General features: G+C 52.7%; 1 protein-coding gene across 8 annotated transcripts in view; it reads right to left on the bottom strand.

Moving 5' to 3' along the window:
• Positions 1–24,681, bottom strand: part of VAC14 (VAC14 component of PIKFYVE complex) — a 202,791-nt gene that overhangs the window by 5,503 nt on the left and 172,607 nt on the right. For 5 of the 8 annotated variants that reach the window (XM_073307160.1, XM_073307161.1, XM_073307163.1 and 2 more), the window contains 3 exons: positions 23,834–23,952; positions 18,642–18,721; positions 5,244–5,394 (listed from right to left, as the gene is read on the bottom strand). In XM_073307160.1, coding sequence (XP_073163261.1) covers positions 5,244–5,394; positions 18,642–18,721; positions 23,834–23,952 — 350 coding nt within the window. Of the gene's footprint in view, positions 1–5,243; positions 5,395–15,791; positions 15,946–18,641; positions 18,722–23,833; positions 23,953–24,681 lie in introns of those variants that run through there. The other 3 variants (XM_073307165.1, XM_073307162.1, XM_073307167.1) reach the window with 3 other exon arrangements.

Raw genomic sequence — 24,681 nt, 5'->3', positions numbered from 1 at the left:
CTTGGCCAGATAATAAAGAGCGTTTGTCTCCTTGAGATTAATTGGAATTAGGAGCAAACCTGAGACACGGTCTGCGGGCCGGGTGCATGTGTGTCTGAGGTAGGGCTTCCCCCCCCTCCGCCGTGCTAAGACACTGCCAGGAGGAGGGGTTTCCCCTGGCCTGGATATTTTGGGGAGGAAGGACAATCTGCAGAGCTTGACATTTGGGAAATCAACAACCCCCACCTACACACACAAGGTGATTCATGGAGGAGGGGCAGAAAGAGACAGGGCCCGTTTCTTTAGCTTTGAGGAGCTCAGAAGGGGAAGAAAAAAACCCCATGCTGAAGGATTAACCCTTCAGTCACCCACTACATGCCGCAGAGAATATCTCCGAAATGCTTAGACAGACTGAGCTGAATGGCCCAGTTTCTCCTGCTGAATCAGATGCTGCTTGAGTTCCTGTTTCCAGCTGATGGCTGGGGCATCTCCACTCAGCTTTCGGGACCTGCTCCATGGCTGGGAAGACAGAACCACTGGGCGAGGAGGTGGCAAGCAGCAAGGGGCCAGTTTGCTGGGAGGTCAGCACTGATTGGGGTCCCCCGGAAGGGGGCAGGAACAGACACTGCTATTCTGCTTAGCAAGCGGCTAATGCTCCCTTCAGAGCCAGGCATGCTGAGCCAAGTGACTGACCTAGGCTATGTTCTGCCTGCCAGTGCCATGCAGTTCTTGGGGAAGCTCCTGCCATGGCTTTCGTCTCACAGGGTCCCTAGGGCCCCGTCTGATTCTCCCTCCTGGCCTCCTTGTTCCAAGGAAGCCATGCTGGCCAGCTGAAGGTGAGCATGTCTGTCCAAGGTCCCGTCTACACTGGGCTGGGACAGTGGTGGGAAACATGTGGCCAAGCTGATCCGGCTCCTGGTGCTTGGGCTGTCAGAGCAGGCAGGGCTCATGGGCCGAAGCCATGTGATTACCTGGGTGCCTATCACATCCACAGCATACTGTTTATTTTCTCTAAAGCCATAGATCTACTTGGTTTGGCTGGCTCTGCTCCCACTCCAGTGTGGATGCGATGTAACAGAGCAGGCTGCCAAGACCACGCGCTGAGAAGTAACACTTCCTGATCCCCCAACCCCACACTGCTCCACTGAACTCAGGGGATGAGGTTCTGCTAAGCCCTTTGCTCCACTGAGATCACTAGCGAAGTGTGGGGCAACAGGCCCCTGCTACTCCCTTGGTAGGTACAGTATCCCCACAAGCCCAGTCCCACTGGCCAAGTATGGTGTCCACCTTGGGTTAGTGCCGTGGGGCAGGACCGTAAAACAAATGCTTTGAGGTTGGGGGAGTTCCTTGTCCCTGGCTTTCCACCTGCACTGCTCAGAGGCTGCGGGGAAGAGCGTGAGGCAAAGAGAGAAGTGTTCCTCCCTGGAGGACAGAGGAGCGCTGCTGGGTCACAGGCAAAGAGCCCAGCAGAGTACAGCCCCACAATGCCAGCTGACAGCCGGTCACCTCCAGCACACTGCACTGGGCTGCCATTGGCATTTACTTGGGGGCAAGCGTCCGTGAAGCTGAAGCGCAAAGAGCACTAGCCTGAGACAAGTGTCATCTGGGCAGGCACCAAGTACTGCCGGCAGGTGCCAACGGGAACGCCGCATCCCTGCAGCGCCATCACGGCTGCTCCAGTCCTGTGAAGGGATGGCCCAGGGGACTGGAGAACTCAGGGCACCTGCAACGAGCCTTTTGCCACGGGGTTTGGCCTCTGATCCTAGTGACCAAAGTGCATTACCAGCTCCTTGGAGGCTCATGTAAGAAGAATTGATGGCCTCAGTTTTGTTCATAGGGGATAGGTGGCCACTTCCATCACTGCTGGCCCCTCAGCAGACAGGCCGAGACGAGGAATGGGGCACAGAATCCCCCCAGCAGCAAGACCCTCCATGGGAGGAAGGACATGCTGGAGGCCGGGATACATTTGTTCGGGATGGCCAGTTGTGATGCAGTTTGGAGAAGTAAAGCCTACAGGGAGTGACAACACCCAGCTCCCTTTCACATGGACTATGGCACTTGTGAACCTGGCCCCCCAGAGCAGGATGGCCAGCATGCTAAGCCACCAGGCTGTGGCTGTTTTAAATGCTGCAAAAAGTCTGTTTCAGGCACGGTTCTGGCTTGCTCTCTCTGGATTTGGGTGTTTCTTTGACGAAGACTGCCACATGGTAGTTGAAACCTCAGGAACCAAGAGAGTCAGCATGACCTAACAGGTAGGACACTGGATTGGCAGTCCTGGGTTCTAATTTGAGATGTGCCATTGGCCTGCTGGGTGAGCTAGTGAGAGGCACACCTCGGTGCCTGAGTTTCCCCCCACCCTCACACACACTTTGTCTTGTCTATTCAGACTGTAAAGCTGTGGGGGCAGGAATGGTCTCTCACTTTGTGTCTAGTGCAATGGATGCATAACTGTAACAGACTAGAAGAACGGACGCGCAGCTCTCCTGTGTCGACCCCCACTCTTGGATTAAGAGATTAACCCAAGGCTCAGTGACGGTCAGACTGGGGAACACAGGGAAATTCACATCCAGGGATCAATGCAACAGTCTTCTCTGCAGAGGAATGTTTAAGAAGAGATCTGATCCGTACAAGGAGTGCAGACAAAGGAGATGGGCCACCTTGATGGGGATGGAAAACCCACTAGGCATCTCTGCCCAGCCAGTGGGTCGACAACTTTCCCGCACGGCTTGCTTCTGCCCCAGCTGGCTTCCCCCAAGAAGGGGCAGCTTGGTCTGTTATGAAAGCGGGCTTCAATGTTTAATGGAATGTAGGTCACAGTTAATCAGATGCTCAGTCTGTCTGGCAGCTCTGATTGCTCCAAAAGCCCGGGTAGTCAGGGGCAAAGGGAGGAAACCCCTCCCCCTGAACATACACACAAATATAACTGCTCACACTCGAAAAAACAGAGGCTGAGAACAGAGGCCAATGCTCCTGAGTGCACAGGCTGGGGAGCGTGATGCAGCCTGCCTAGGGACTAGTTAAAAAGCAAGGATCTGCTTTCTGCACATCTTGGAACTTTGTCCCCATGGCTTTGCAGAGGAGGGATAAGCCTTTCATGTCTCCAGAAGGGATGTACTGCCACTGAGAAGCACCCCTCCCACCTCATTAGCCCGGACTTTGAAAGAGCTACTTCCCCACCAAGTGGGGCTGCCCAGCTGAACGGAGATGGGGCGGGCTGACCTGGGCCAGGGTGAAGATGTCCCTAGGAACCTTGCCCTCCACAGCCAAGAGATGCCTCATCACTGCCAAGAGAAGAGGAGAGCCACATACACTGGGAAATTTTATGCCTGGTACCGGTTTATGGTAGCAAAGGATTAACAGCACTGGCTGGAGACCCTGGCATGCCACATCTTCCCTCTCCTAGGACTTGCCACCCTCAGCCCTAGCTGCATTCTGCTCCAGAGATTTCATACCAAGATGGACAGATGTCCAGCAAGGATCAGAACCTGGCCATCCTGGGCCAGCCTGAAGAGCGAAGCAGTAAGGCAAGCCCTGATCTCTGGCTCCAAGCTGGAGGGCACCAGCCACTAGGTCACTGGGTCATCCCCCCCTTGCTGAGCCTTGTGCCCAGCTGGAGAGATACACACTCCAGTTGGAGAGCTCGCTGCCTGCAGCAGGATGCAGAGCTGGCTCGGTATACATTAGATGGGCATCCCGGGCTCGGCACTGCTAAGGTTCCTGGCCCAGTCTGCACAGCTGATGTCTAGGTCCCTGCCCCCTAAGCAGCATCCCAGCCAGTCCGTAGAGTTAAAGCCAGAAGGGGCCATTATAATCATGTAGCCCGAGCTCCTACGTAACCAGAATCAGGTGCACTGAGGGGCTGTGGTGTTGCCCAGCAGCGTAGGGGACAAGAGCAGCAGATACATCCCTGGCAGGTGACTGCTTGCGAGACAGCAAAGAAGAGGCAGAGCAGGCAAAGGTGATCAATGGCTCTCAAAGGCCAGAGTAGCCCAGGCCTAGCAGCCCATCAGACTCGCAGGGCTGCTAGCGAGGTGTGTGCACTGCAGTGGCCGGCTAGTTCAGCTGCAGGCAGGAAAAGGACTGAAGCAGCTCTCAGCGTAGGAGGCTGAATGCGAGACGCGCTGGCTCCCCACGACGCCCGGTGCTGGTGCACACCAGGCAAGCCTGGGGCAGGCAGCCCCAGGGTAGGCTCCTAGGGGCTGTTCCTAACAAGCTGGGGCAGCTGATGGGAGATCCGCCAGTCTCCATTCAGTGTAAATCTTCTCCAGGGCTCTGCTTGTTTCCATGGAGACCCTGCAAGTGAAATTTTCCATCCCGGATGCCAAATGCCTGTGGATGAGGCACAGCCCTCCAAGGGTTACCAAATATAGACAAAAGCTGAGCGAGTGCTCCACAGCGCAAGGCAAGGAGCGCGCGCAGGAGGAAGCCTCAGGCCTGACACCCAGCTCCGCGGGCAGGTGCCTCAGAGCAAGGCCCTGCTGCTGCTCGCACAGAGAAGGGGTCCGGCCTGGCCTGCCAAACGGCTCATAGGCCTTAATGCTCCTGAGCCCCGCACGTATATGCTCTGCAGCCCTCGACTGCTGCAGAAGGCAGAGGTGCCCTGGCACCTCAGTGATGTTACCGGAGGGTGAGAGTCGCAGCCACTGCTCTGCTATGAACCCCTGCCCCTGCCTCTCCCCAACTACCACTGCAGAGGTGGCAGCTCGAGCCCATGAGGTCCCAGCATGCATTGCTCCATCTTGATGCAAGCAGCCAAGTCTCAGGCCCTTCAATCCCACCAGGTCATGGCTTTGTATTAAATATAAGGGCAGCCACGCTAAATACAATTAGCTGTGTCCCGTGCATAGGTCACCACTCCACAACGGAGCACAGACCCCCCCCCCCCCAAATGTCACTATTCTTCCTCATCAGGATTGCCCTTCGACCTCCCCGCACCTTACACCAGGCTGCGAGGGCCCAAGCCCATGCTGCATCACTGAAGGAGTGGAGGTGGCTCAGCACCTGCAGGAATGGGCCTTCATAAGGGATGTTGCCAAGCCAGGCGCATATCGTATTGGGAGCTCTAGGGTTAGGACCAACATGGGCTGTGCCCGTTCCCTGAGGATACCGCATACATGGCTGGCAGGAACGCAAGAGGACAGCATGCGCTCCCAATGCCTCTAGTGCTACAGGAACCCTAGGTCAGGGCAGTCTCTGCAGGGGGCTGGAGTCCCAGCCTCCCTGTGCGGTTTCAAGGAGTTACTCCCCCAGCTGGTGTCACTCACGTGGTCTGCAGGAGCTCGGGGTTGGGCACGCACTGCAGACGGTGGGAGAGGAGCTGGAAGGCACTGCTCTGAGGCAGAAGCATCAGCAGCCCGTAGAGAGCCTTGATCAGGTAGGGGTTATTCTTCACATCCAGCAGCTGCAAGCGCAGATCTGTGGCCAGAATAGACAGGCAATCAATGGAGGTGAAAACAATCCGTCCATCTGGCAGCCAGATCCCCCCACCAAACCCTCTGCATAGGTTCAGAGATAGATCCGGGTCGTTCTTTACAAACCACCCCAAACTTCTCCCAGCTGGCTCAGAAAAGCACCTCCTGGGTGCCATGCACTCATCTGCTTTCAGAGGGCCTGGCAAGCACAACCCCGCAAGGTCCCATTATTCTCTACCCCAAAGATTGCTTTCATGTACCATTGCTTCCAACACCCAGGGGTGATGGGCGGGAGTCCCCGCCCAACACCTCTAATGCCACGGCAACTTCGGTCAGAGGCTTTGTGCGCTCCCCACCCTCCCCCACTGCTAAGCATGTGCTTCCAGAAGCAGTACACCTGATCTGAGTCAGGAAGACATGCTCCTTTCTAGGTCACTGGGCTGGCACAATGGCACCCCTCTAATCCACTGCTTTTGTCCCTGACCTGCAGGCCTGCCACCTTCCCCAGCTCCTGCTGCAGTGTCTCTGCATGGATGTGATGGCATTTCTCAGGCACAGCCTGAATTTGGATTCCTGCACCAACTGCAGAACGAGTCCTGCCACAGCCCTGCCAATGAACCCAGGCCAAGGATGGGGGTCTGCAGCTCACAGACCCCTCTTTCTTTTTGCTTTGGGAAGCAAAATCTACCAGAGTCAGTTGATTGGATGGTTTCCCTTTGCCATTTCCTTTCTAGGCCACCCCTTGCTGCACATCCCTTCACCACCTTGTGAACAGGTTGCTCACAAAATATCCAGTTTAAGATGTAGTTCTACATTGCAAAGCAGCTCTTTTCTATTCCACAGATTCTGTATTCAGTCAGAATCATAGAATATCAGGGTTGGAAGGGACCTCAGGAGGTCATCTAGTCCAATCCCCTCCTCAAAGCAGCACCAACCCCAACTAAATCATCCCAGCCAGGCCTTTGTCAAGCCGGGCCTTAAAAACCTCTAAGGATGGAGATTCCACCACCTCCCTAGGTAACGCATTCCTGTGCTTCACCACCCTCCTAGTGAAAAATGTTTCCTAATATCCAACCTAGACCTCCCCCACTGCAACTTGAGACCATTGCTTCTTGTTCTGTCATCTGCCACCACTGAGAACAGCCTACCTCCTTCCTCTTTGGAACCCCCCTTCAGGTAGTTGAAGGCTGCTATCAAATCCTCCCTCACTCTTCTCTTCTGCAGACTAAATAACCCCAGTTCCCTCAGCCTCTCCTCATAAGTCATGTGCTCCAGCCCCCCTAATCATTTTCATTGCTCTCTGCTGGACTCTCTAATTTGTTCACATCACTTCTGTAGTGAAGGGACCAAAACTGAATGCAATACTCCAGGTGTGGCCTCACCTGAAAGGAAGCATGCTGAGGAGAAAACTGGAGGCAGCAAAAGAGGCAGAAAAAACCCAAGAGGCTGCCCACAGGAGAGCTATGGAGGCAAGGGAAAAAGAACTGGAGGAAAAGGAAAAAGAGAGGAAGCATGCACTGGAGACGGAGAAGGCAGAATATACCAACAAACCCTAGAAATCCTTCTCCAGGTACTGCTTCACATCCCAGGAAGTTCCCCACCTACAAGGCAGGCGATGATACCGAGGCCTTTTTAGAAAACTTCGAAAGGGCCTGCCTTGGGTACAGCATCTCTACAGACCAATACATGGCAGAGCTGAGGCTGCAGCTCAGTGGACCCTTAGCTGAAGTGGCAGCTGAAATGCCTAAGGAATACATGAACCAGTATGAACTGTTTAAAACCCAGGCGAGAGTCAGAATGGGGCTAACACCCGAGCATTCCCGTCGGTGGTTCAGAGCCCTAAGGTGGAAACCAGACATGTCATTTACCCGACATGCCTACCGTATTGTGAAACATTGGGATGCCTGGATATCAGGAGCAAGAGTTAAATCTCCAGAAGAGTTGCCCTTCCTAATGCAAATGGAGCAGCTCTTAGAGGGTGTTCCTGAGGAAATAGAAAGATACATCCTAGATGGGAAGCCTACAACTGTAATCGAGGTGGGGGAGATTGGAGCCATATGGGTGGAGGTGGCAGAAAAGAAAAAACTAGTAGCAGTTGGGGCGAATATCAGAAGGGGCAAAACGGAACAAAACGGGTGGAGGGAGGAGAGAGGAACAATCCTGGTCGCAGTTGGAGCGGATACCAGAAGGGACAACCTCAGACCACACCCTACTACCGGGGGCAGCCCAAGACCCCAACTACAGCCCCAAGGAACAGTCCAGACACCTTATCGTCCAGCCACACCGTTCTCCAGCAACCCACCTCGCCCCAGTGACCCGTCAGCTGGACAATGTTTTAAATGTAATGAGCCAGGGCATGAAAAGGCCAACTGCCCCAAGAACCCCAACAGATTACAGTTCATTGCACTGGAATCACACCAGAGGTCCTCAGGCTCAAATGCCTCCCAGATACCCTCGGAGCGGAGGGAAACTGAGTGTGGGCAGGAAGAAGGTAACCGTGTGGCGGGACACCGGAGCACAACTGAGGGCTATCCATGCTTCCTTAGTGGACCCCAATTTAATCGGCCCAGAGATCCAAGTGATGATTCAACCCTTCAAGTCAAACTCTTTTGACTTGCCTACAGCCAAGTTGCTGGTCTAGTACAAGGACTGGTCAGGAACGTGGACTTTTGCAGTCTATGATGATTATCCCATCCCCATGCTGTTGGGGGAAGACTTGGCCAATCATGTGGGAATCGTCACCTGGAGCCAGGCTAAGCAAGCTGTCACACCTAGCTCTATTCTGGAAACTTCTACCAGGACCCGGTCAGAGGTAATGGAACCGGACCCCATGCCAACGTCAGCAACAGCAGTAGTGGATCCAGTCCCAGAGACCCAGACAGAGTCAGTCCCAGAACCAGAACCGGCGGAACAACCAGCACCAGACCCATTGCCAGCACTGAATCCAGTGCTTGCAACCCCAACACCAGAGGGCCCCACCGAACCTGCACCAGTAGATAACCCTACACAAGAGGCTCAGCAGGAGCCTGAACCCCAACATAGTGCACCAGCAGAGAGCAGTTCACAGTCAACAGAAACAGCCCTATCACCTGCATCGCTTCCAGAGGGACCAAGCATAGGTCCACAATCCAATGAGGATTGTGGAACTGATGTCTCCAGCATCAAGGGAATGGTTCCAGACCGAACAGGAAGCAGATGAAAGCCTCCAGAGAGCTTGGATAGCGGCACGGAGCAACCCACCACCTCTCAGCTCTTCTAATCGATCCAGGTTTGTTGTAGAAAGAGGACTTTTATACAAGGAAACTCTTTCTGATGGACACCAGGAAGACTGGCATCCTCGGAGACAGTTGGTAGTTCCAACTAAGTACCGGGTAAAGCTCTTGAGCTTAGCCCACGATCATCCTAGTGGCCACGCTGGGGTGAACAGGACCAAAGACCATTTGGGGAGGTCATTCCACTGGGAAGGAATGGGCAAGGATGTTTCTACCTATGTCCAACCTTGTGAGGTATGCCAAAGAGTGGGAAAACCCCAAGACCAGGTCAAAGCCCCTCTCCAGCCACTCCCCACCATTGAGGTTCCATTTTAGCGAGTAGCTGTGGATATTCTGGGTCCTTTTCCGAAAAAGACACCCACAGAAAAGCAGTACATATGAACTTTCATGGATTTTGCCATCCGATGGCCGGAAGCAGGAGCTCTAAGCAACACCAGGGCTAAAAGTGCGTGCCAGGCACTAACAGACATTTTTGCCAGGGTAGGTTGGCCCTCCAACATCCTCACAGATGCAGGAACTAATTTCCTGGCAGGAACTATGGAAAGCCTTTGGGAAGCTCATGGGGTAAATCACTTGGTTGCCACCTCTCACCACCATCAAACAAATGGCATGGTGGAGAAATTTAATGGAACTTTGGGGGCCATGATACGTAAATTCGTAAATGAGCACTCCAATGATTGGGACCTAGTGTTGCAGCAGTTGCTCTTTGTCTACAGAGCTGTACCACATCCCAGTTTAGGGTTTTAACCATTTGACTTTGTATACGGCCGTGAGGTTAAGGGGCCATTACAGTTGGTGAAGCAGCAATGGGAGGGATTTACATCTTCTCCAGGAACTAACATTCTGGACTTTGTAACCAACCTACAAATCTCCCTCAGAACCTCTTTAGCCCTTGCTAAAGAAAACCTAGAGAATGCTCAAAAAGAGCAAAAAGCCTGGTATGATAAACATACCAGAGAGTGTTCCTTCAAAGTAGGGGACCAGGTCATGGTCTTAAAGGCGCTCCAGGCACATAAAATGGAAGCGTTGTGGGAAGGGCCATTCACAGTCCAAGAGCACCTGGGAGCTGTTAATTCCCCACCTCCAACCAAAAGCCTAAGGAGTACCATATTAATTCTCTAAAGCCCTTTTATTCCAGAGAATTAAAGGTTTGTCAGTTTACAGCCCAGGGAGGAGATGACACTGAGTGGCCTGAAGAGGTGTCTACTACGAAGGGAAAAGTGCTGGTGGCGTGGAAGAGGTGAACCTCTCCATGACCCTTAGGCATATGCAGTGACAGCAGATCCAGGAGCTCTGCACTAGCTACACGCAGACGTTCTTAGCCACCCCAGGACTGACTGAACGGGCATAACACTCCATTGACACAGGTAATGTAGTTAACAATTCCAACCACAGGATCAAATCCCACCTCCAGGTGCACAGGTGACAGGAAGGTAAGTTTGCAGCCATGTATGAGGCACCAGACTAAGGGCTTGTCTATCCTTCAGATATGCTGTGAATTTAAAGGTGCAATAGCTGTTCCAGAATAACTGCATGTGTAGAGAAGCTCTAAGCACTTAGCTTGACTCTCAGATTCCAGCCAAGATTGCAGCTCCAGCAATTAGGAAAAGCCATCTTTCTTATACACTGAGCATGTCTGATTTGATCCGGAGGCAGTGAGACACCACAGACATGGTACTGCATGATGCCATTTGCAGAAGTGCTTTTCTGAATAGCATGGCACCATGAATTTCCCAGAAGAGGAACAGCACACACACGTGTCGAAATCAAGCAACCCCTGCAGGGATTACAACTGCCACCACCTGCATTAGAAAAAATTGAGTGCAGAAATCCTGCAGAGGGCTAGGTGGCTTGTGCCATCAACACAGATTCTTTTGGAATGGAAGAAACGCCTCCAGGCCTACCCCAAAGCCTCGCCAGCTGTGAACATGGCACAGCCCTTCCTAGTTACTGCATAGCACAAGCTACAAGACACAGACAGAGCAGCAGCGGAGTGAAGAAGAAACCAGCACTTCGATTCTTCAACAACAACAAGAATGTGAGCAGCATTTCTGAGTGCCACGCTGTGCCGCAGCGACTCAAGAGCCAGAGTACCAACCTCTGGGCAGAGTCCTGGGCTGTAGCCCCACCCCCGTCGGCGGGGAGCTCTAGCTTTCGATTTCACCAACCACTTGTCACGTTCATACTCCTCGGACACTATAACCGTCTCAACAGGGAGACGCAGACAGCCCCTTGGGCACTCCGATCTGTCCTGCCACCTAGGCAAGCCTGCCTTTGCCATAGATGGCCCCTTACACCAGGATCACAGCAATATTCAGATTACTCCCAAGTCCAAAGGACCAGCCACTGACCCCAGCTCAATTGCACCTTACATCTCACACAAAGACAACACTGTAGCCAGTCCTATAACAAACTCTCTAAAGATGTACTAACTAAGAAACAGAAAGAAGAGTTATTGACAAGGTTAAAGCAGGCTACCATACACACCAATGAGTTCCAATCTTAAGTTTCAAAATGAAACAGATGCTTCTATACGAAGGAAATGCTACTTGTCCTTTAGGGATGACCCAGACTAAGCACAGGGGATCTTCTGCTTATGCCTGGTAATCCTTGCGCCCCCGGAGTCCAAGCAGCATAAAGACACCTTTCCTCCTCGACAGGGGTTTTTATTCCCTTCCCCCTTTCTGCTCAGAGCTGCAAACTCAACTGATGAGTCATGCAAGCGAATTCCTCCCATCTTCACGGGGCTGGGGAAAGTAAACAGAGTCTTTTGCCCTCTTTAAGGTTCTGCACTAGTCCCCCTGGTGTCGCTGGGCAGGAGCTAACATCTTCTGCTGGAGACCAGCATGCCACACTCGTTCGTGGCTCTCCCCCGTCTGGTGAGCTAAAGTCACAGACGCTTACAATGCACACGCACACACATTACCTTGCAGTGTGGGATACGGATGCTAGAAGTGAGATTAACGCAGGCAGTAATTTGCAATCATTCCATAAACACTAAAACATACTTAGAATTCCAGCACCTATTTCAACAACACTAACACACAAGCGAGCCAGACCGGTCACAGCTCTGTATTTGTCATTGTTCAGTTGAGACATGGGGACCTGGGCATGAGCCAGCACCTGCCCTGCCAGCATCACAATGAGCACCACCCATGGCCAATTCTGATTGGTTTTCCTGTCACTAACTTTTTTTTGACCTACAGATCTAGCTACCGGCAGGAAGAGAGTTGGATCTGAAGAGCAATCCTTACTCATGAGCGTGAATGCGAGTTGGAGACCTGCTGCCCACTGTATTTCTTGCACGTCACTCCCTGCAGTATATCTATGCTAGTCGTAGTCCTGGCTCCCCTGCTGAACTGGCCATATCACTGCCCTTCCAGGCCCCTGCTTCCCCATTGGTAAAATGATGAGGACACAGACCCACCTTTGTAAAGTGCTTTGAGATCTCTGCATGGGAAGCCCTTCCAATCCTCTCTCCCCACCCACCTACTCTGTTAATGAGCCTCCCTCCCGAAAGGGGTCAGAGCTATGGCACTAACATTTCTGTGTCTGCCTCATGGAAATGGACTCTCCCTGTCCAGCCCTGCCAGTTCCCCGCAGTGCTCATGTGCAGGCTCTCAGAGCTCTTGGAAAACTGCTCTTGGAGAGAGACCCACGGGAGGGAGGGCTGGAGAGTCCCTCCCCTCCCAGCCCAGGGCCAGGCATTTCCCACCTGATGTTAGCTGGTTCCCCAGCAGTACATCTGAGCTGACATCTCAGGGGCAGGCAGCCACCTGGTGACCCCAGAGCTCAGGCAACATCAGCAAGGCTCACTGTAGGGGGAGGGCGTACAGAAGTGCATGTACTTTCCACCTTTAATTTAACCCATTCCCATCTCAATTACTCTGCCCAGTTACCAGAGAACCAACCAAGACCACCTCTTCCCCCTCCTCACTCTACGCCAGCCCTGCAGTCCTGGGCTTGTAGCATTACAGGAATTTCCATGGTAACAGGCTGGGATGCAGCAAGACTTCAGAACAAAGACCGTGAGAGACAGGGATAAAGGAGGAGATGGACCCAGAGGCTCCGGCAGGAGATCATCTTGAAGGCCACCCAACACTGGGACAGGTATATTGGCAATAAGAAGAAAGCCAAGGAAAGTGTCGGCCCTTTTCTGAATGAGGGAGGCAACCTAGTGACAGAGGATGTGGAAAAAGCTAACGTACTCAATGCTTTCTTGGCCTCTGTCTTCACGAACAAGGTCAGCTCCCAGACAACTGCACTGGGCAGCACAGCATGGGGAGGAGGTGGCCAGCCCTCTGTGAAGGAAGAAGTGGTTCGGGACTATTTAGAAAAGCTGGACAGGCACAAGTCCATGGGGCCGGATGCGTTGCATCCGAGAGTGCTAAAGGAATTGGCAGATGTGATTGCAGAGCCATTGGCCATTATCTTTGAAAACTCATGGCGATCGGGGGAAGTCCCGGAAGACTGGAAAAAGGCTAATGTAGTGCCAATCTTTAAAAAAGGGAAGGAGGAGGATCCTGGGAACTACAGGCCGGTCAGCCTCACCTCAGTCCCCGGAAAAATCATGGAGCATGTCCTCAAGGAATCAATTCTGAAGCACTTAGACGAGAGGAAAGGGATCAGGAACAGTCAGCATGGATTCACCAAGGGAAAGTCATGCCTGACTAATCTAATTGCCTTCTATGATGAGATAACTGGCTCTGTGGATGAAGGGAAAGCAGTGGACGTGTTATTCCTTGACTTTAGCAAAGCTTTTGACACTGTCTCGCACAGTATTCTTGTCAGCAAGTTAAAGAAATATGGGCTGGATGGATGCACTACAAGGTGGGTAGAAAGTTGGCTAGATTGTCGGGCTCAACGGGTAGTGATCAGTGGCTCCATGTCTAGTTGGCAGCCGGTATCTAGCGGAGTGCCCCAAGGGTCGGTCCTGGGGCCGGTTTTGTTCAATATCTTCATTAATGATCTGGAGGATAGTGTGGATTGCACTCTCAGCAAGTTTGCGGATGACACTAAACTGGGAGGAGTGGTAGATACGCTGGAGGGTAGGGATAGGATACAGAGGGACCTAGACAAATTGGAGGACTGAGCCAAAAGAAATCTGATGAGGTTCAACAAGGACAAGTGCAGAGTCCTGCACTTAGGACGGAAGAATCCAATGCACCGCTACAGACTAGGGACCAAATGGCTAGGCAGCAGTTCTGCAGAGAAGGACCTAGGGGTGACAGTGGACGAGAAGCTGGATATGAGTCAACAGTGTGCCCTTGTTGCCAAGAAGGCCAATGGCATTTTGCGATGTATAAGTAGGGGCATTGCCAGCAGATCGAGGGACGTGATTGTTCCCCCTTTATTCGACACTGGTGAGGCCTCATCTGGAGTACTGTGTCCAGTTTTGGGCCCCACACTACAAGAAGGATGTGGATAAATTGGAGAGAGTCCAGCGAAGGGCAACAAAAATGATTAGGGGTCTGGAACACATGACTTATGAGGAGAGGCTGAGCGAACTGGGATTGTTTAATCTACGGAAGAGAAGAATGAGGGGGGATTTGATAGCTGCTTTTAACTACCTGAAAGGTGGATCCAAAGAGGATGGATCTAGACTATTCTCAGTGATAGCAGATGACAGGACAAGGAGTAATGGTCTCAAGTTGCAGTGGGGGAGATTTAGGTTGGATATTAGGAAAAACTTCCACTCGGAGGGTGGTGAAACACTGGAATGCGTTCCCTAGGGAAGTGGTGGAATCCCCTTCCTTAGAAGTTTTTAAGGTCAGGCTTGACAAAGCCCTGCCTGGGATGATTTAGTTGGGATTGGTCCTGCTCTGGGCAGGGGGTTGGACTAGATGGTCTCCAGAGGTCCCTTCCAACTCTGTTTTTCTATGATTCTATGATAGGTATTCCCAGATTAGGGAGTGCTAGATAGTTTAGGGTTTTAGCGTGGATGGGGGAGGTGAAGCTGCACAGAAATCTGTATTTCACTTCCTGGGCCTGTGGCTGGGTGCAGCAATGGTGTGCGTGTGGCCTGCTGAACTCCCAGGGGCCTGAAGGGAGGTGTATTCAGCTGTGACGCCTGACCCTGGCTGTTCAATGGAGCTGGTAAAGAGCATCCATGTCCCAAGAACACCAAACTCTGCTGTGGAGAGCCAGCAACTTCGCCTCATTTGCACCCTCTCATGTAGCACCACGAGCCAGTAGTTGCACTAGGGACGAGAAATGGAGCTTAAAGTTTGACTCCATTCGCTGCTCAAGGAGAGAAGTGGACAGGAGAACAAGCTCAAAGCAATCACTACCCACAGAACAGGGCACCCAACCTGGTGCCAGCTGTGATGAGGTGGTTGGGGGGACCTCAGCCCAGCTCATTTTAAGGCACTCTCCTGGTGCACGACAGCTCCGTGCAATGAATCTGCACGCACTGCTTGAGAGAGAAGCAGATGCACTGTGCTACCAACCCTTGTAAGGTGTAGCCCGAGATGCTAGGGACTGGGTCAAGCTAGGCCCTTTGGGACATGTTTCCTTCTCTCCCATCTCACACCACAAGCATAGCTACATCAGGCAGTCCTGCCTCTCGGCTCTGAGCACCTAAGGAAAGTGCCTGTCACAAATCACATGTTCCTCACTCTGCAGATCCTGCTGGCCTGTCCCACTGATCTAGGCAGAACTGGACCAATGGCACAGGCAGCTGAAATCAGAGGGCCACTCATGCTGCTGCACGACTTGAGCGATGGAGCAGAGCAGCGGGGTACGAGTCGGCCGGGGTAAGCATTCCAAGCGAGTGCTCCAAAAGCAGGGAAGGCCTATGGCTGGGGGCTCCCACTCACCCCGGATGGATGAGCATGCCCTGGTCAAGTTTCCATCTGCAGTTACTGTGTGAAGTGTCACAAGATTTAACATGGTCAAGAGCCTGTCTCCTACATGGCACTGGGATCGTGTGATAGCACCACCCAGAATCGGGACAGGGATCCTCCAAACCGACAGCCACTGCTGCTTGAGACACATGAACACCAGGACATGGAGAGGGCACCGACAGCTCAACTCCTGTGCCCCACAGGGCGTCGGTAACTGCAGCTTGGCACAGGCCCCTTGCCCATCACCCAATTCACTGTCCTCTCCCCCCAAACTTACCACCACTGAAGTTTGCCACACAGGCTCTCTGGTCCCTTTACGCTGCCCGCCACCCTTCCTGAGCAGCTGCTGCTGGGTGTGTCAGGAGCGTGGTCACAGCTCCAGCATTGCAGTGTTGCCAATTCAGGTGGCATCCAAGGTTCCACTCGGAGTCCCAGCTCCTGGAGTCATGATTATGCAAGACTCAGTTTTCAATTAAAAGAAAAGTTTCTAGCCTCATGGTTGCAGAGAAAAGCTTGACCATGAGTCTCATGTGCACCTGACCAGCTCGGACCACAAAAGGAAGGACCACGCCCAAATTACCTGCTTTTACATGTCATGATTTTAAGCCAATCTCATGATCTTTGGGGGCCTGACTCCTGATCTGTGTATGTTGGGGGTTGGCGATACCATATGTGCTCATGCTCTGGGACATGATCATCATATCTAGAGCAGGGCTGGACTAAAGCCCATCATGCCACCGCTACAGCCCCACCCCTCACTCAGCAGCAGCTGCATGGGGTCTCCTTACCGACTACTGGAGCAGCAGAAGCTGCTGGGCATCCTTCCCATTAGGAGCAGTACCGAGCACCCCCCCACTCTCACCTGAGCAGCCAAGTGTATCTGATGAGGGGGGACAAGGGCAGGTCTGCTGCACTCTTCTCCTGCCATATATGGAGTCCTCTTCTGGGGTGGGGTTAGTGGGACTGCTCTCAGAGCAGTAGACCTTGGAGTTGGCACCCCACTGAGAAGTATGGAACAGTTCATCCTTCTCTGAGCAGTTCTTTCAGGCTCTCTGCAGACGCACGCAGACGTTGCTGCATTGGTTACACTCAGGCCACATTTTCAAGCTTTTCTTCCCACTCATGAGGGCTAGAAACTGTCTTGGTTTTTAAATGAAAGCGGAGATTCCAGTGTACCCACATGACTCCAGCAGCTGAGGTCCCAAGCAGGAATGTGTAATACTGTGCCTTGGTCCTGCTTGAATTTCAGATAGGTACTCTGCGAAGCTGAGCCCTCGCTCTGCATCCACTGTGACAGCTGTTTTCTGCAGTGAGTAACTTTGTCCATCACTTCAGGGGCTTCCCATCCTAGTGAGGCTGTTACATGTTGTGCCTTGCAGCCACATCCCCTTGTGCTGAGATCACAACACAACTTGGAAGTTAAGCAGTGTCAGGTTGGTCCAAGGGCTGCAGAAAGCAGTTGGGGTAACTCAGCAGCCTTCTGCTCTCTGGGTCTCTTAGACAGGAGGGGCAAAAGAAATCTGCTGGCTAAACCAGTCCATCTGACTGGAAAAGACAGTTACCTGTTTCCGTAACTGGTGTTCTTTGGGATGTGTTGCTCATGTCCATTCCATGACCTCCTTCCCCAATGTCTGAGTTTCTGGCAAGAATGAACGGGGGGAGGGAGGGAAGAGAGCTGGCAGTGCCCCTTATTCCATGGCATTCGTGTGCTGCTCCAGAGGGCACCAGAGCTGGTCCCCTACGGATACCACTGAGGGAAAAACTTCTGCACCGGTGCACGTGGTGAGCACACACACCTACAATGGAATGGACATGAGCAGCACCTCTCGAAGAACGCCAGCTATTTGCTTTCCTCTGATCACACTCGGCCCCATTGATCAGGATGACTACACAATTCCTAGAGTCTTATCTTTCCTTTATTCTATTAGTGCTCGTTTCCTTGACAACACTTGTCAATCAGAGTCTGCGTGTGGATTTTAGAGCCCTTTAAAATATTGCTCAAACCAGAAATTTTGGTCTCTGAGCAAAACTTCTCCTAGGAGCAGGCGGACAGCAAGAGACACGCATAACTTACATTCTGTGGAAGCTGCTAAAGGTAGGGCTCGAACCCACAGTACACGGGCACAGATGAGGTTCAAGGACCACAGCATGTCTTCTTGAGCCACACAGTTCTCATGACAATATACTACCTGGAAATCCTTTGGCTCTGAACCGAGCCCTAGGCTTGCTGTACATGAACATTTCATTGTCTTTGGCTCAAGCTACTAACATGCCAACCTGGAGTCCATTAACATAACCCTGAATACCTTCACTATAAATCTGCCACCCTCCCCCAAGGAGCAGTGGGGACCATGCACTAGCCAAACTCAATCCTGCGTGGCTGAGATCAGTTTGGAGATAATCAGAGTCATAGCCTGAGCCCCAGGTGTGCACAAAACACAAAAACAAGGTGATTTCAGTAACATGATTTTTTTTGGGAGGGGAGTGGGGGGGTGGATCCCAGGAACCCCTTGCTTAGATGACTCCAAATTTGGACCATTAACCGTACCCCACGTTCCCACAAGGCACAGCAAAGTTTGAGACTACCTGCGTCAGCAAGTGGATTTGGAGCACTTAGAGACAAGCACAACAGCAGAGCTGCCATTGCACTATAATGTTCTCAATCCCTCCATCCATGTACCTTCGCGCAGAGACAGGTAGCAGCTTTCCCATGCCACTGCCCTAAGCAGCATCACCTATACACAGTCTACGTGCAGAAGCCACGCACGTGAATCTAAGAGGCCCCTTTGAAATGGGTCCCCTCTGTTCTTTCCATCCCTTTGTTCAGTGCCAATGCGCTTAGTACTGTTAGCCTGCATTCGGAGCGCCCTCCCTCTGCGCTGCAGCGATCCAGCGTGTCCCTGATGGACTGTTCTACTGGAGGTCTCACACCGCTCACAGCAAAAAGTCTCATAACTTCTGCTCTATTTATTTGTGTAGAGCTGCCACTTGTGATGAAGGAGCAGGGAGGGGACATGCCCAGGGAGCCTGAGCAAGCAAACACACTACATGCACCAGGCGCTCCTTCCCCCACACATGTACACATGCTCTGCCACTAGGAAGCAAATTATGGAAGGGCTCCATATGATCCTTACATGTGAAAATTGGACACTCGATGAGCTGCACCAGCTTGTCTACCTCAGTTAGGAAATCCACTGTGACCTCCAGGTCCCCGCTGGACATGTCTGTTAAGGAAATTCCACTGAAAAAGAGGAGCATCCTTGGTCACCGCTGACCACAGTTTAAGTAGCCAGCAGATGAGATGCAGTGCAGATTACCCCCTGCTTCTCTCCTCCATGCGACCAATTACTGCATATCATAGAATCATAGAATATCAGGGTTGGAAGGGACCCCAGAAGGTCATCTAGTCCAACCCCCTGCTCAAAGCAGGACCAATTCCCAGTTAAATCATCCCAGCCAGGGCTTTGTCAAGCCTGACCTTAAAAACCTCTAAGGAAGGAGATTCTACCACCTCCCTAGGTAACGCATTCCAGTGTTTCACCACCCTCTTAGTGAAAAAGTTTTTCCTAATATCCAACCTAAACCTCCCCCACTGCAACTTGAGACCATTACTCCTCGTTCTGTCATCCGCTACCACTGAGAACAGTCTAGATCCATCCTCTTTGGAACCCCTTTTCAGGTAGTTGAAAGCAGCTATCAAATCCCCCCTCATTCTTCTCTTTTGCAGACTAAACAATCCCAGCTCCCTCAGCCTCTCCTCCTAAGTCATGTGTTCTAGACCCCTAATCATTTTTGTTGCCCTTCGCTGGACTCTCTCCAATTTATCCACATCCTTCTTGTAGTGTGGGGCCCAAAACTGGACACAGTACTCCAGATGAGGCTTCACCATCTCACATATCTGCTGGGGTGGCACTGCACATCAGAGTCAGGTTTCCAAAACGACGTGCAGCTGTGCCCATCACACATGCATCTGCAGAGGCAGATGGGAAATCACTACCCAGCAACCAGTGTGTGCATAGAATTACCAGGCTGGGTGCATGTCAGTGCTGATCTGGAAATCTGACCGAGTCTTTTCCACATATGGGCAGTAAAATATTACTACGTTGCGCGCGTGTGTGTGTGTGTGTGTGTGTGTGTATCACACACACTCTCTGTGGCTTATTTGGGTTTCTGCTCTAACAAACCCTCCCTGAGCTCCTACTTCAACTGCTCCATTCACCACCTATCCACCCATACCAGCAAGCGGCAAACAGTTGGTTCCTTCAGGAAGCTGCACAACAAATGAGAAATGTATCCTGGGGGAGGGGAAGGTGCATGATTAGGCAGTGGCTCAAAGTAGGAGGTTGAAGGAAGCTGTAAGGAGGTGGCCTAGAGTTTAAGAGTCTCAGCTCTTTAAACCAAGAGTCTTTCCAAGACCTGAGAGAGTCAGGCTGCCCTTCAAGCCAGCAGTGGGTTTATCAAATGTGGGCCACAGAGGTAGCTGCGAGGCGCTCTCCATAAGGAGAGCGAACGTTACCATTAGCACTGTGACACAGCCTCCCCTTGCAGCCGGCGCAGGGCTCTCGCGGCACCAATCCAAAGCATTCCCATCTCCTAAGATGAATTCTAGTGCACAGCAGAGGGGATCACGTAGATCACTATCAAGCCAGTGCTTAGGGAAATGTACTTTGGGAGTTTCATGTTTTGCTGGCACATGGAAATAATCATTATGCTCAACATAAACAATGATGTCAATGGAACTACTGGAGAACCACAGAAAACTGGTCTGGGTCCCGCCAGCAGAGCCCTCAGCTGCTGTCTCTGCCCTGGGCTTGCTAAACAAGGAAGCATTTCTGAGGCTCTGGACGAGCCGGCCAAATAAACCAAGGAATCAAGCGCAGAAACACTCAGCTTAACTAACAGAGGCCAAGGCGAGCAGAGAATCTCAGAGGAAGGGTGACAGCTGGATCACACTTGTGCTGAAAACTGAAATAAAGCAGCAGACAGAGCATGAGCCCATAGGCCCCACCTCTACTGCAGGAATGGCCGTGATTAACCCTGGTTCAGATCCAACCACGACAATGCTTGTTTTCTGCCCGCATGGAGGGAGACGACCCCTCCCCCATGTTGTAACACAACTGGACCAACCCCCAAGCTGCCACAGGGTGTTTCTGTGGCACAGCCAACGCTCTAAGGACAGATAGGCTGCCCTGGGGATGTGTTGGGGTCTCCACTGCTTAGCGTAAAAACTCGTTAGGGCAGTGACTCTTTATACAACACCTAGCAATAGGTGCTACTGTAATATTAATAGCACATTAGTAGCATTGCAAGCATCAGCACTAGAAACGCAGCGCGTGAGCCACAAGCCATCTGTCATAGCAGCAGCTGGGGGGTGGGGTGGGGGCACATGGCTCCCAGGGTGCATGTGGGATCAGGAGCAGGGGAGAGGAGGGTCAGTGACATCAGCCAGCTGGCACAATGCCATCAGCTGCTCACTGTGTGGGGCTCCTCCAAGCGAAGGGCCTGGGACCGGAGACTCCTGCCTTTGCCCTCGCCCTCCCTAGGTGGTCCCCAGGACTGAGCTTCATACCCCGGTATAGAAAAAGAAACAGTGGGGAATTGCATGGTGGAGCTTTAAGGTCACAAGGGTGACCCCTCTGAGAGCTGCATGAGGCAGCAGCCTCAGCTGCAGAAACGGACCCAACAGAGTGGGTGCATGGAAGTGTAAATGATACAGGAGGAGGGACCCTTCTCTTCCCCAGCCACTGCGCTCCTTGCTGGGGAGATAAAGGTCGGTACTCAGCCCTGAGGCACTTTCCTCTCTGCACCCACAAAAACAGACCAAAGGGAGAAACTATCCAGCCCCAGTCAAGGAAACGCTTCCAAGGCCTTTACTCTCACTCCCTCAGCAAGGGATGCCTCCTGTGTAATGAGGGTCGAGCTGGTGGGGGGCCGACTGGCGCAGCGAGGCTAAGGCGGGCTCCCTGCCCTGGCTCTGCACAAGCTCCCTGGAAGCGGCCGCAGGCGCCATCAGGGAAGCTGTGCATGCTGCCCCCTCCCACAGCGCCGGCTTTGCAGTTCCCGCAGGCTGGGAACTGCAGCCAATGGGAAATGCGGGGGCGGCACCTGCGGGTGCAGACAGTGCACCTCTGCCTAGGGGCTGGACATGCAGGCCACTGCCAGGAGCGGCGCTGAGCCAGGGCAGGGAGCCTGCCTTAGCCCCACTGCGCCGCTGACGGGGAGCTGCCTGAGGTAAGAGATCTCCCTGCCCCAGGTCGGAACCCCCTCACACACCGTAATTCCCTCCCAGACCCTGAACCCCTAACCACACTCCAACCCTGAGCCCCCTCCCGTACCCCACACCCCAACCCCCTGCCCCAGGTCAGAACCCTCTCCCGCACCCTAACTCCCTCCCAGAGCCCGCACCCCACACCCCTGCTCCAGCCCTGAGACCCCTCCCGGAGCCCACACCCCAATCCCAGCAGAGCTCCCTCCCACACTCCAAACCCCTTGGTCCCAGACCAGAGTCCCCTCCTGCACCCCAAACGCCTCATCCCTGGCTCCGCCCTAGAGCCCACACCCCCAGCTGGAGCCCTCACCCCTCCTGCACCCCAACTCCCTGCCCCAGCCCAAAGCCCCCTCTTGCACCCTGAACCCCTCATTTCTGGCCCCACCCCAGAGCCCACACCCCCAGCTGGAGCCTCCACCCCCTCCCGCACCTGAACCCCCTGCCCAGTGAAAATGAGTGAGGGCACGGGAGAGCGAGCCCAGAGGGAGGGGGCTGGAGTGAGTGGGTGGCGGGGGCTCAGAGAAAAGGTGGGGCAAGGGTGTTCGGTTTTGTGCAATTAGAAAGTTAGCAACCCTACGTTCCCACCCTGTGCAGGGTTTGAGCGCTCACCATTGTGCTCCCAGCTCCTGCTGGCTAGAGGAGCTTGGGCTTGTGCTTCCTGCTGCATTCAGAGCAAGAAGTGAAGTACTGTGTGCTGCCATACCCTCAGAGCGGGTGCTCACCCCTCGGGATGATCCCTGACCCACAGCTCCACTCACTGTCCCATGTAAGCCAGAAAGACTAGGGTCACTGGGAACTGTGGAAGACTGGCTTCCTGTTCACGGTGAGGTTACGGGGGCATCATAGCCACTGTCCCAGAAGCAACATCTTTGCTGCAGTCTGTCACCAATCAGGTCATTCACTGTGGAGCAGGAAGAAAAATGCAGTTCATAGCCACATCATACAACTCCCCGCTCAAAACCATTATGGAACAGGGCAAGAATGCTGTTTGCTAGAGCTCCCAGCTCATCTGAAGGGAGGGGAAAATAATGGCAGCCAGAAAAGGTGAAACGGTGGATGACTTCAAAGGAGATGCCAAGTGTATGCACGTGTGAACAACTCTCGTGAGCCGTGTCCTTCACAGCAACCTGTCCTGGCAAACAGAGGCCCCTGGCTGGAAGCGTCTAGTCAAATAGCTGACGTTCTCTGCACCCGGCTTACATGGAAATGGTGCTGCTGAACCAACCCTGACTGCCACCTTCTTAGAGGCTGCTCTTAAAGCACATCCTGTTTCCTGGGGAGAGCCATGCAAAGACGTCTGATGGATGAAGGAGAGAGTGGCTGTCGTGATGTGTGCACATCATGCCCACGAAACTACTTGTCACGACACTGGCCATCTCCAACAGATTCTGAAAGATGCTGGTCCAGCTCAGAACTCCAAAGTCCCATGCTAGTCCCCTAGCCACAGGCCCATCCTTCCTCTCCAAAGGGGAGGGCCTGGGGTGTTGGTTCACTGCTTCCTCTGTGCTCTGTTGAACAGAGAATTGGTTTCACAAGCAGGCAACAGCAGGAAGACTAAGGAGAAAATTATCTGCTGTCCTAGTCATGAGCACAGAGCAATTTTGAACCAATTCATTGCACTGGCCGCTCTCTCAACTTGCAGATGCCCCTTTATTTGTCTGAAAAGCCCCAGTGGCGGGTACCACACCAGAGGGGAGAGTTTCAGACTTTTTCAGAATTATTTGGGCTTCTTGCAAGAGTGGGTGCAGGCAATGAACTCAGGCCCTTGAGGCAGTTCCCTTACACAATGAAGCATACAATATACCGAGGTTTCCTCCTGGCCCAGGGGATAGCAAATGGCCTGGTTAGGGACCATCCTTAATCAGCTGTTTAACTCTACCACTGTTTGTTATGAAAACAGAGGCAAGGCTGGCTCCTCAGCTCTGACCTTGTGAGCCAGGGAGAGTCAGCTTGGCAGGTCTGCTGCCCTGTTTAGACTACATAACGTTACCACTGCTGCCCTCCTGCTCTTCCCCTGCCCACTCCCTCAGAGACCCCCGGCAGCACTGAAAAGGATACAACTTCTGGATGAGGTCGTAAGCATGTTTGTAGTTCTGGGTGAGGAAGCAGAGGGACACGGTCGTCACAGGGTTGTGGCACCAGGAGCGGTAGAGACAGCAGAATAGATTACGACTCTCCTGGGGGAAGAGAAAGCAATCAGGAGTCAGACCCATGGGTGGAGGGGTGGCATAGTGTGCAGGGCCTCAGGTTCCAAACACAGAGTACCTGCAGTCAGAAGGTCACTGCTCAGCAAGGCCAACTCAACCCTGCATCCATCCAAATCTGGATTCTGTGGCTCCACTGGAACAATAGTAAGGGCTAGATTTCCAGACTTCTGAACATACCAATGAACTCCTAAGTTGTGCAATAGTGCATGAAGCTGTGGTATTTATAAATGCAAATGACAATCTCCAGCTCCCTGGCTATTTGCATGTGCAATTACCATAACTGTGCACAGCTGTGGTCAATGCCAGTGAAACTCATGCACAACTGTTCATACATTTTCATGCAAGCATTTGTGGAGCACACTGGAAATCAGGCCTCATACAGCTGTTATAAGAACACAGGGCCTGCTCTGGATGGCTGGCAGACTGTTGTGCATTGTGGCACTAGGTTGCTGCCCTCCACACCAGCACTGGCTGCATTTCAGTTGTTATATGAAAGCTCTTTGGGGTAAGGGGAGCTCTATGACTGTAAAAATATCAGTGCAAAAGTTACCTAGTATTATCCAAAATTGTGGTGGAGTGGAAGAAATCTCCCCTGGGCTGGGATCTTCTCTGCCAGGTTTCAAGCCAGAGAGAATTTGTACAGCTGACTAATAAGAGGTTGTGAAGGAAACTGACAGACCCTTAACTCTGGTATCATCA

Source organism: Lepidochelys kempii, chromosome 12 (genome assembly GCF_965140265.1).
Source record: "Lepidochelys kempii isolate rLepKem1 chromosome 12, rLepKem1.hap2, whole genome shotgun sequence".
Classification (NCBI taxonomy): Eukaryota; Metazoa; Chordata; order Testudines; family Cheloniidae; genus Lepidochelys; species Lepidochelys kempii.
The sequence above is the reverse complement of the archived record's forward strand: the minus strand, read 5'-3'. Positions and strand labels throughout refer to the sequence as shown.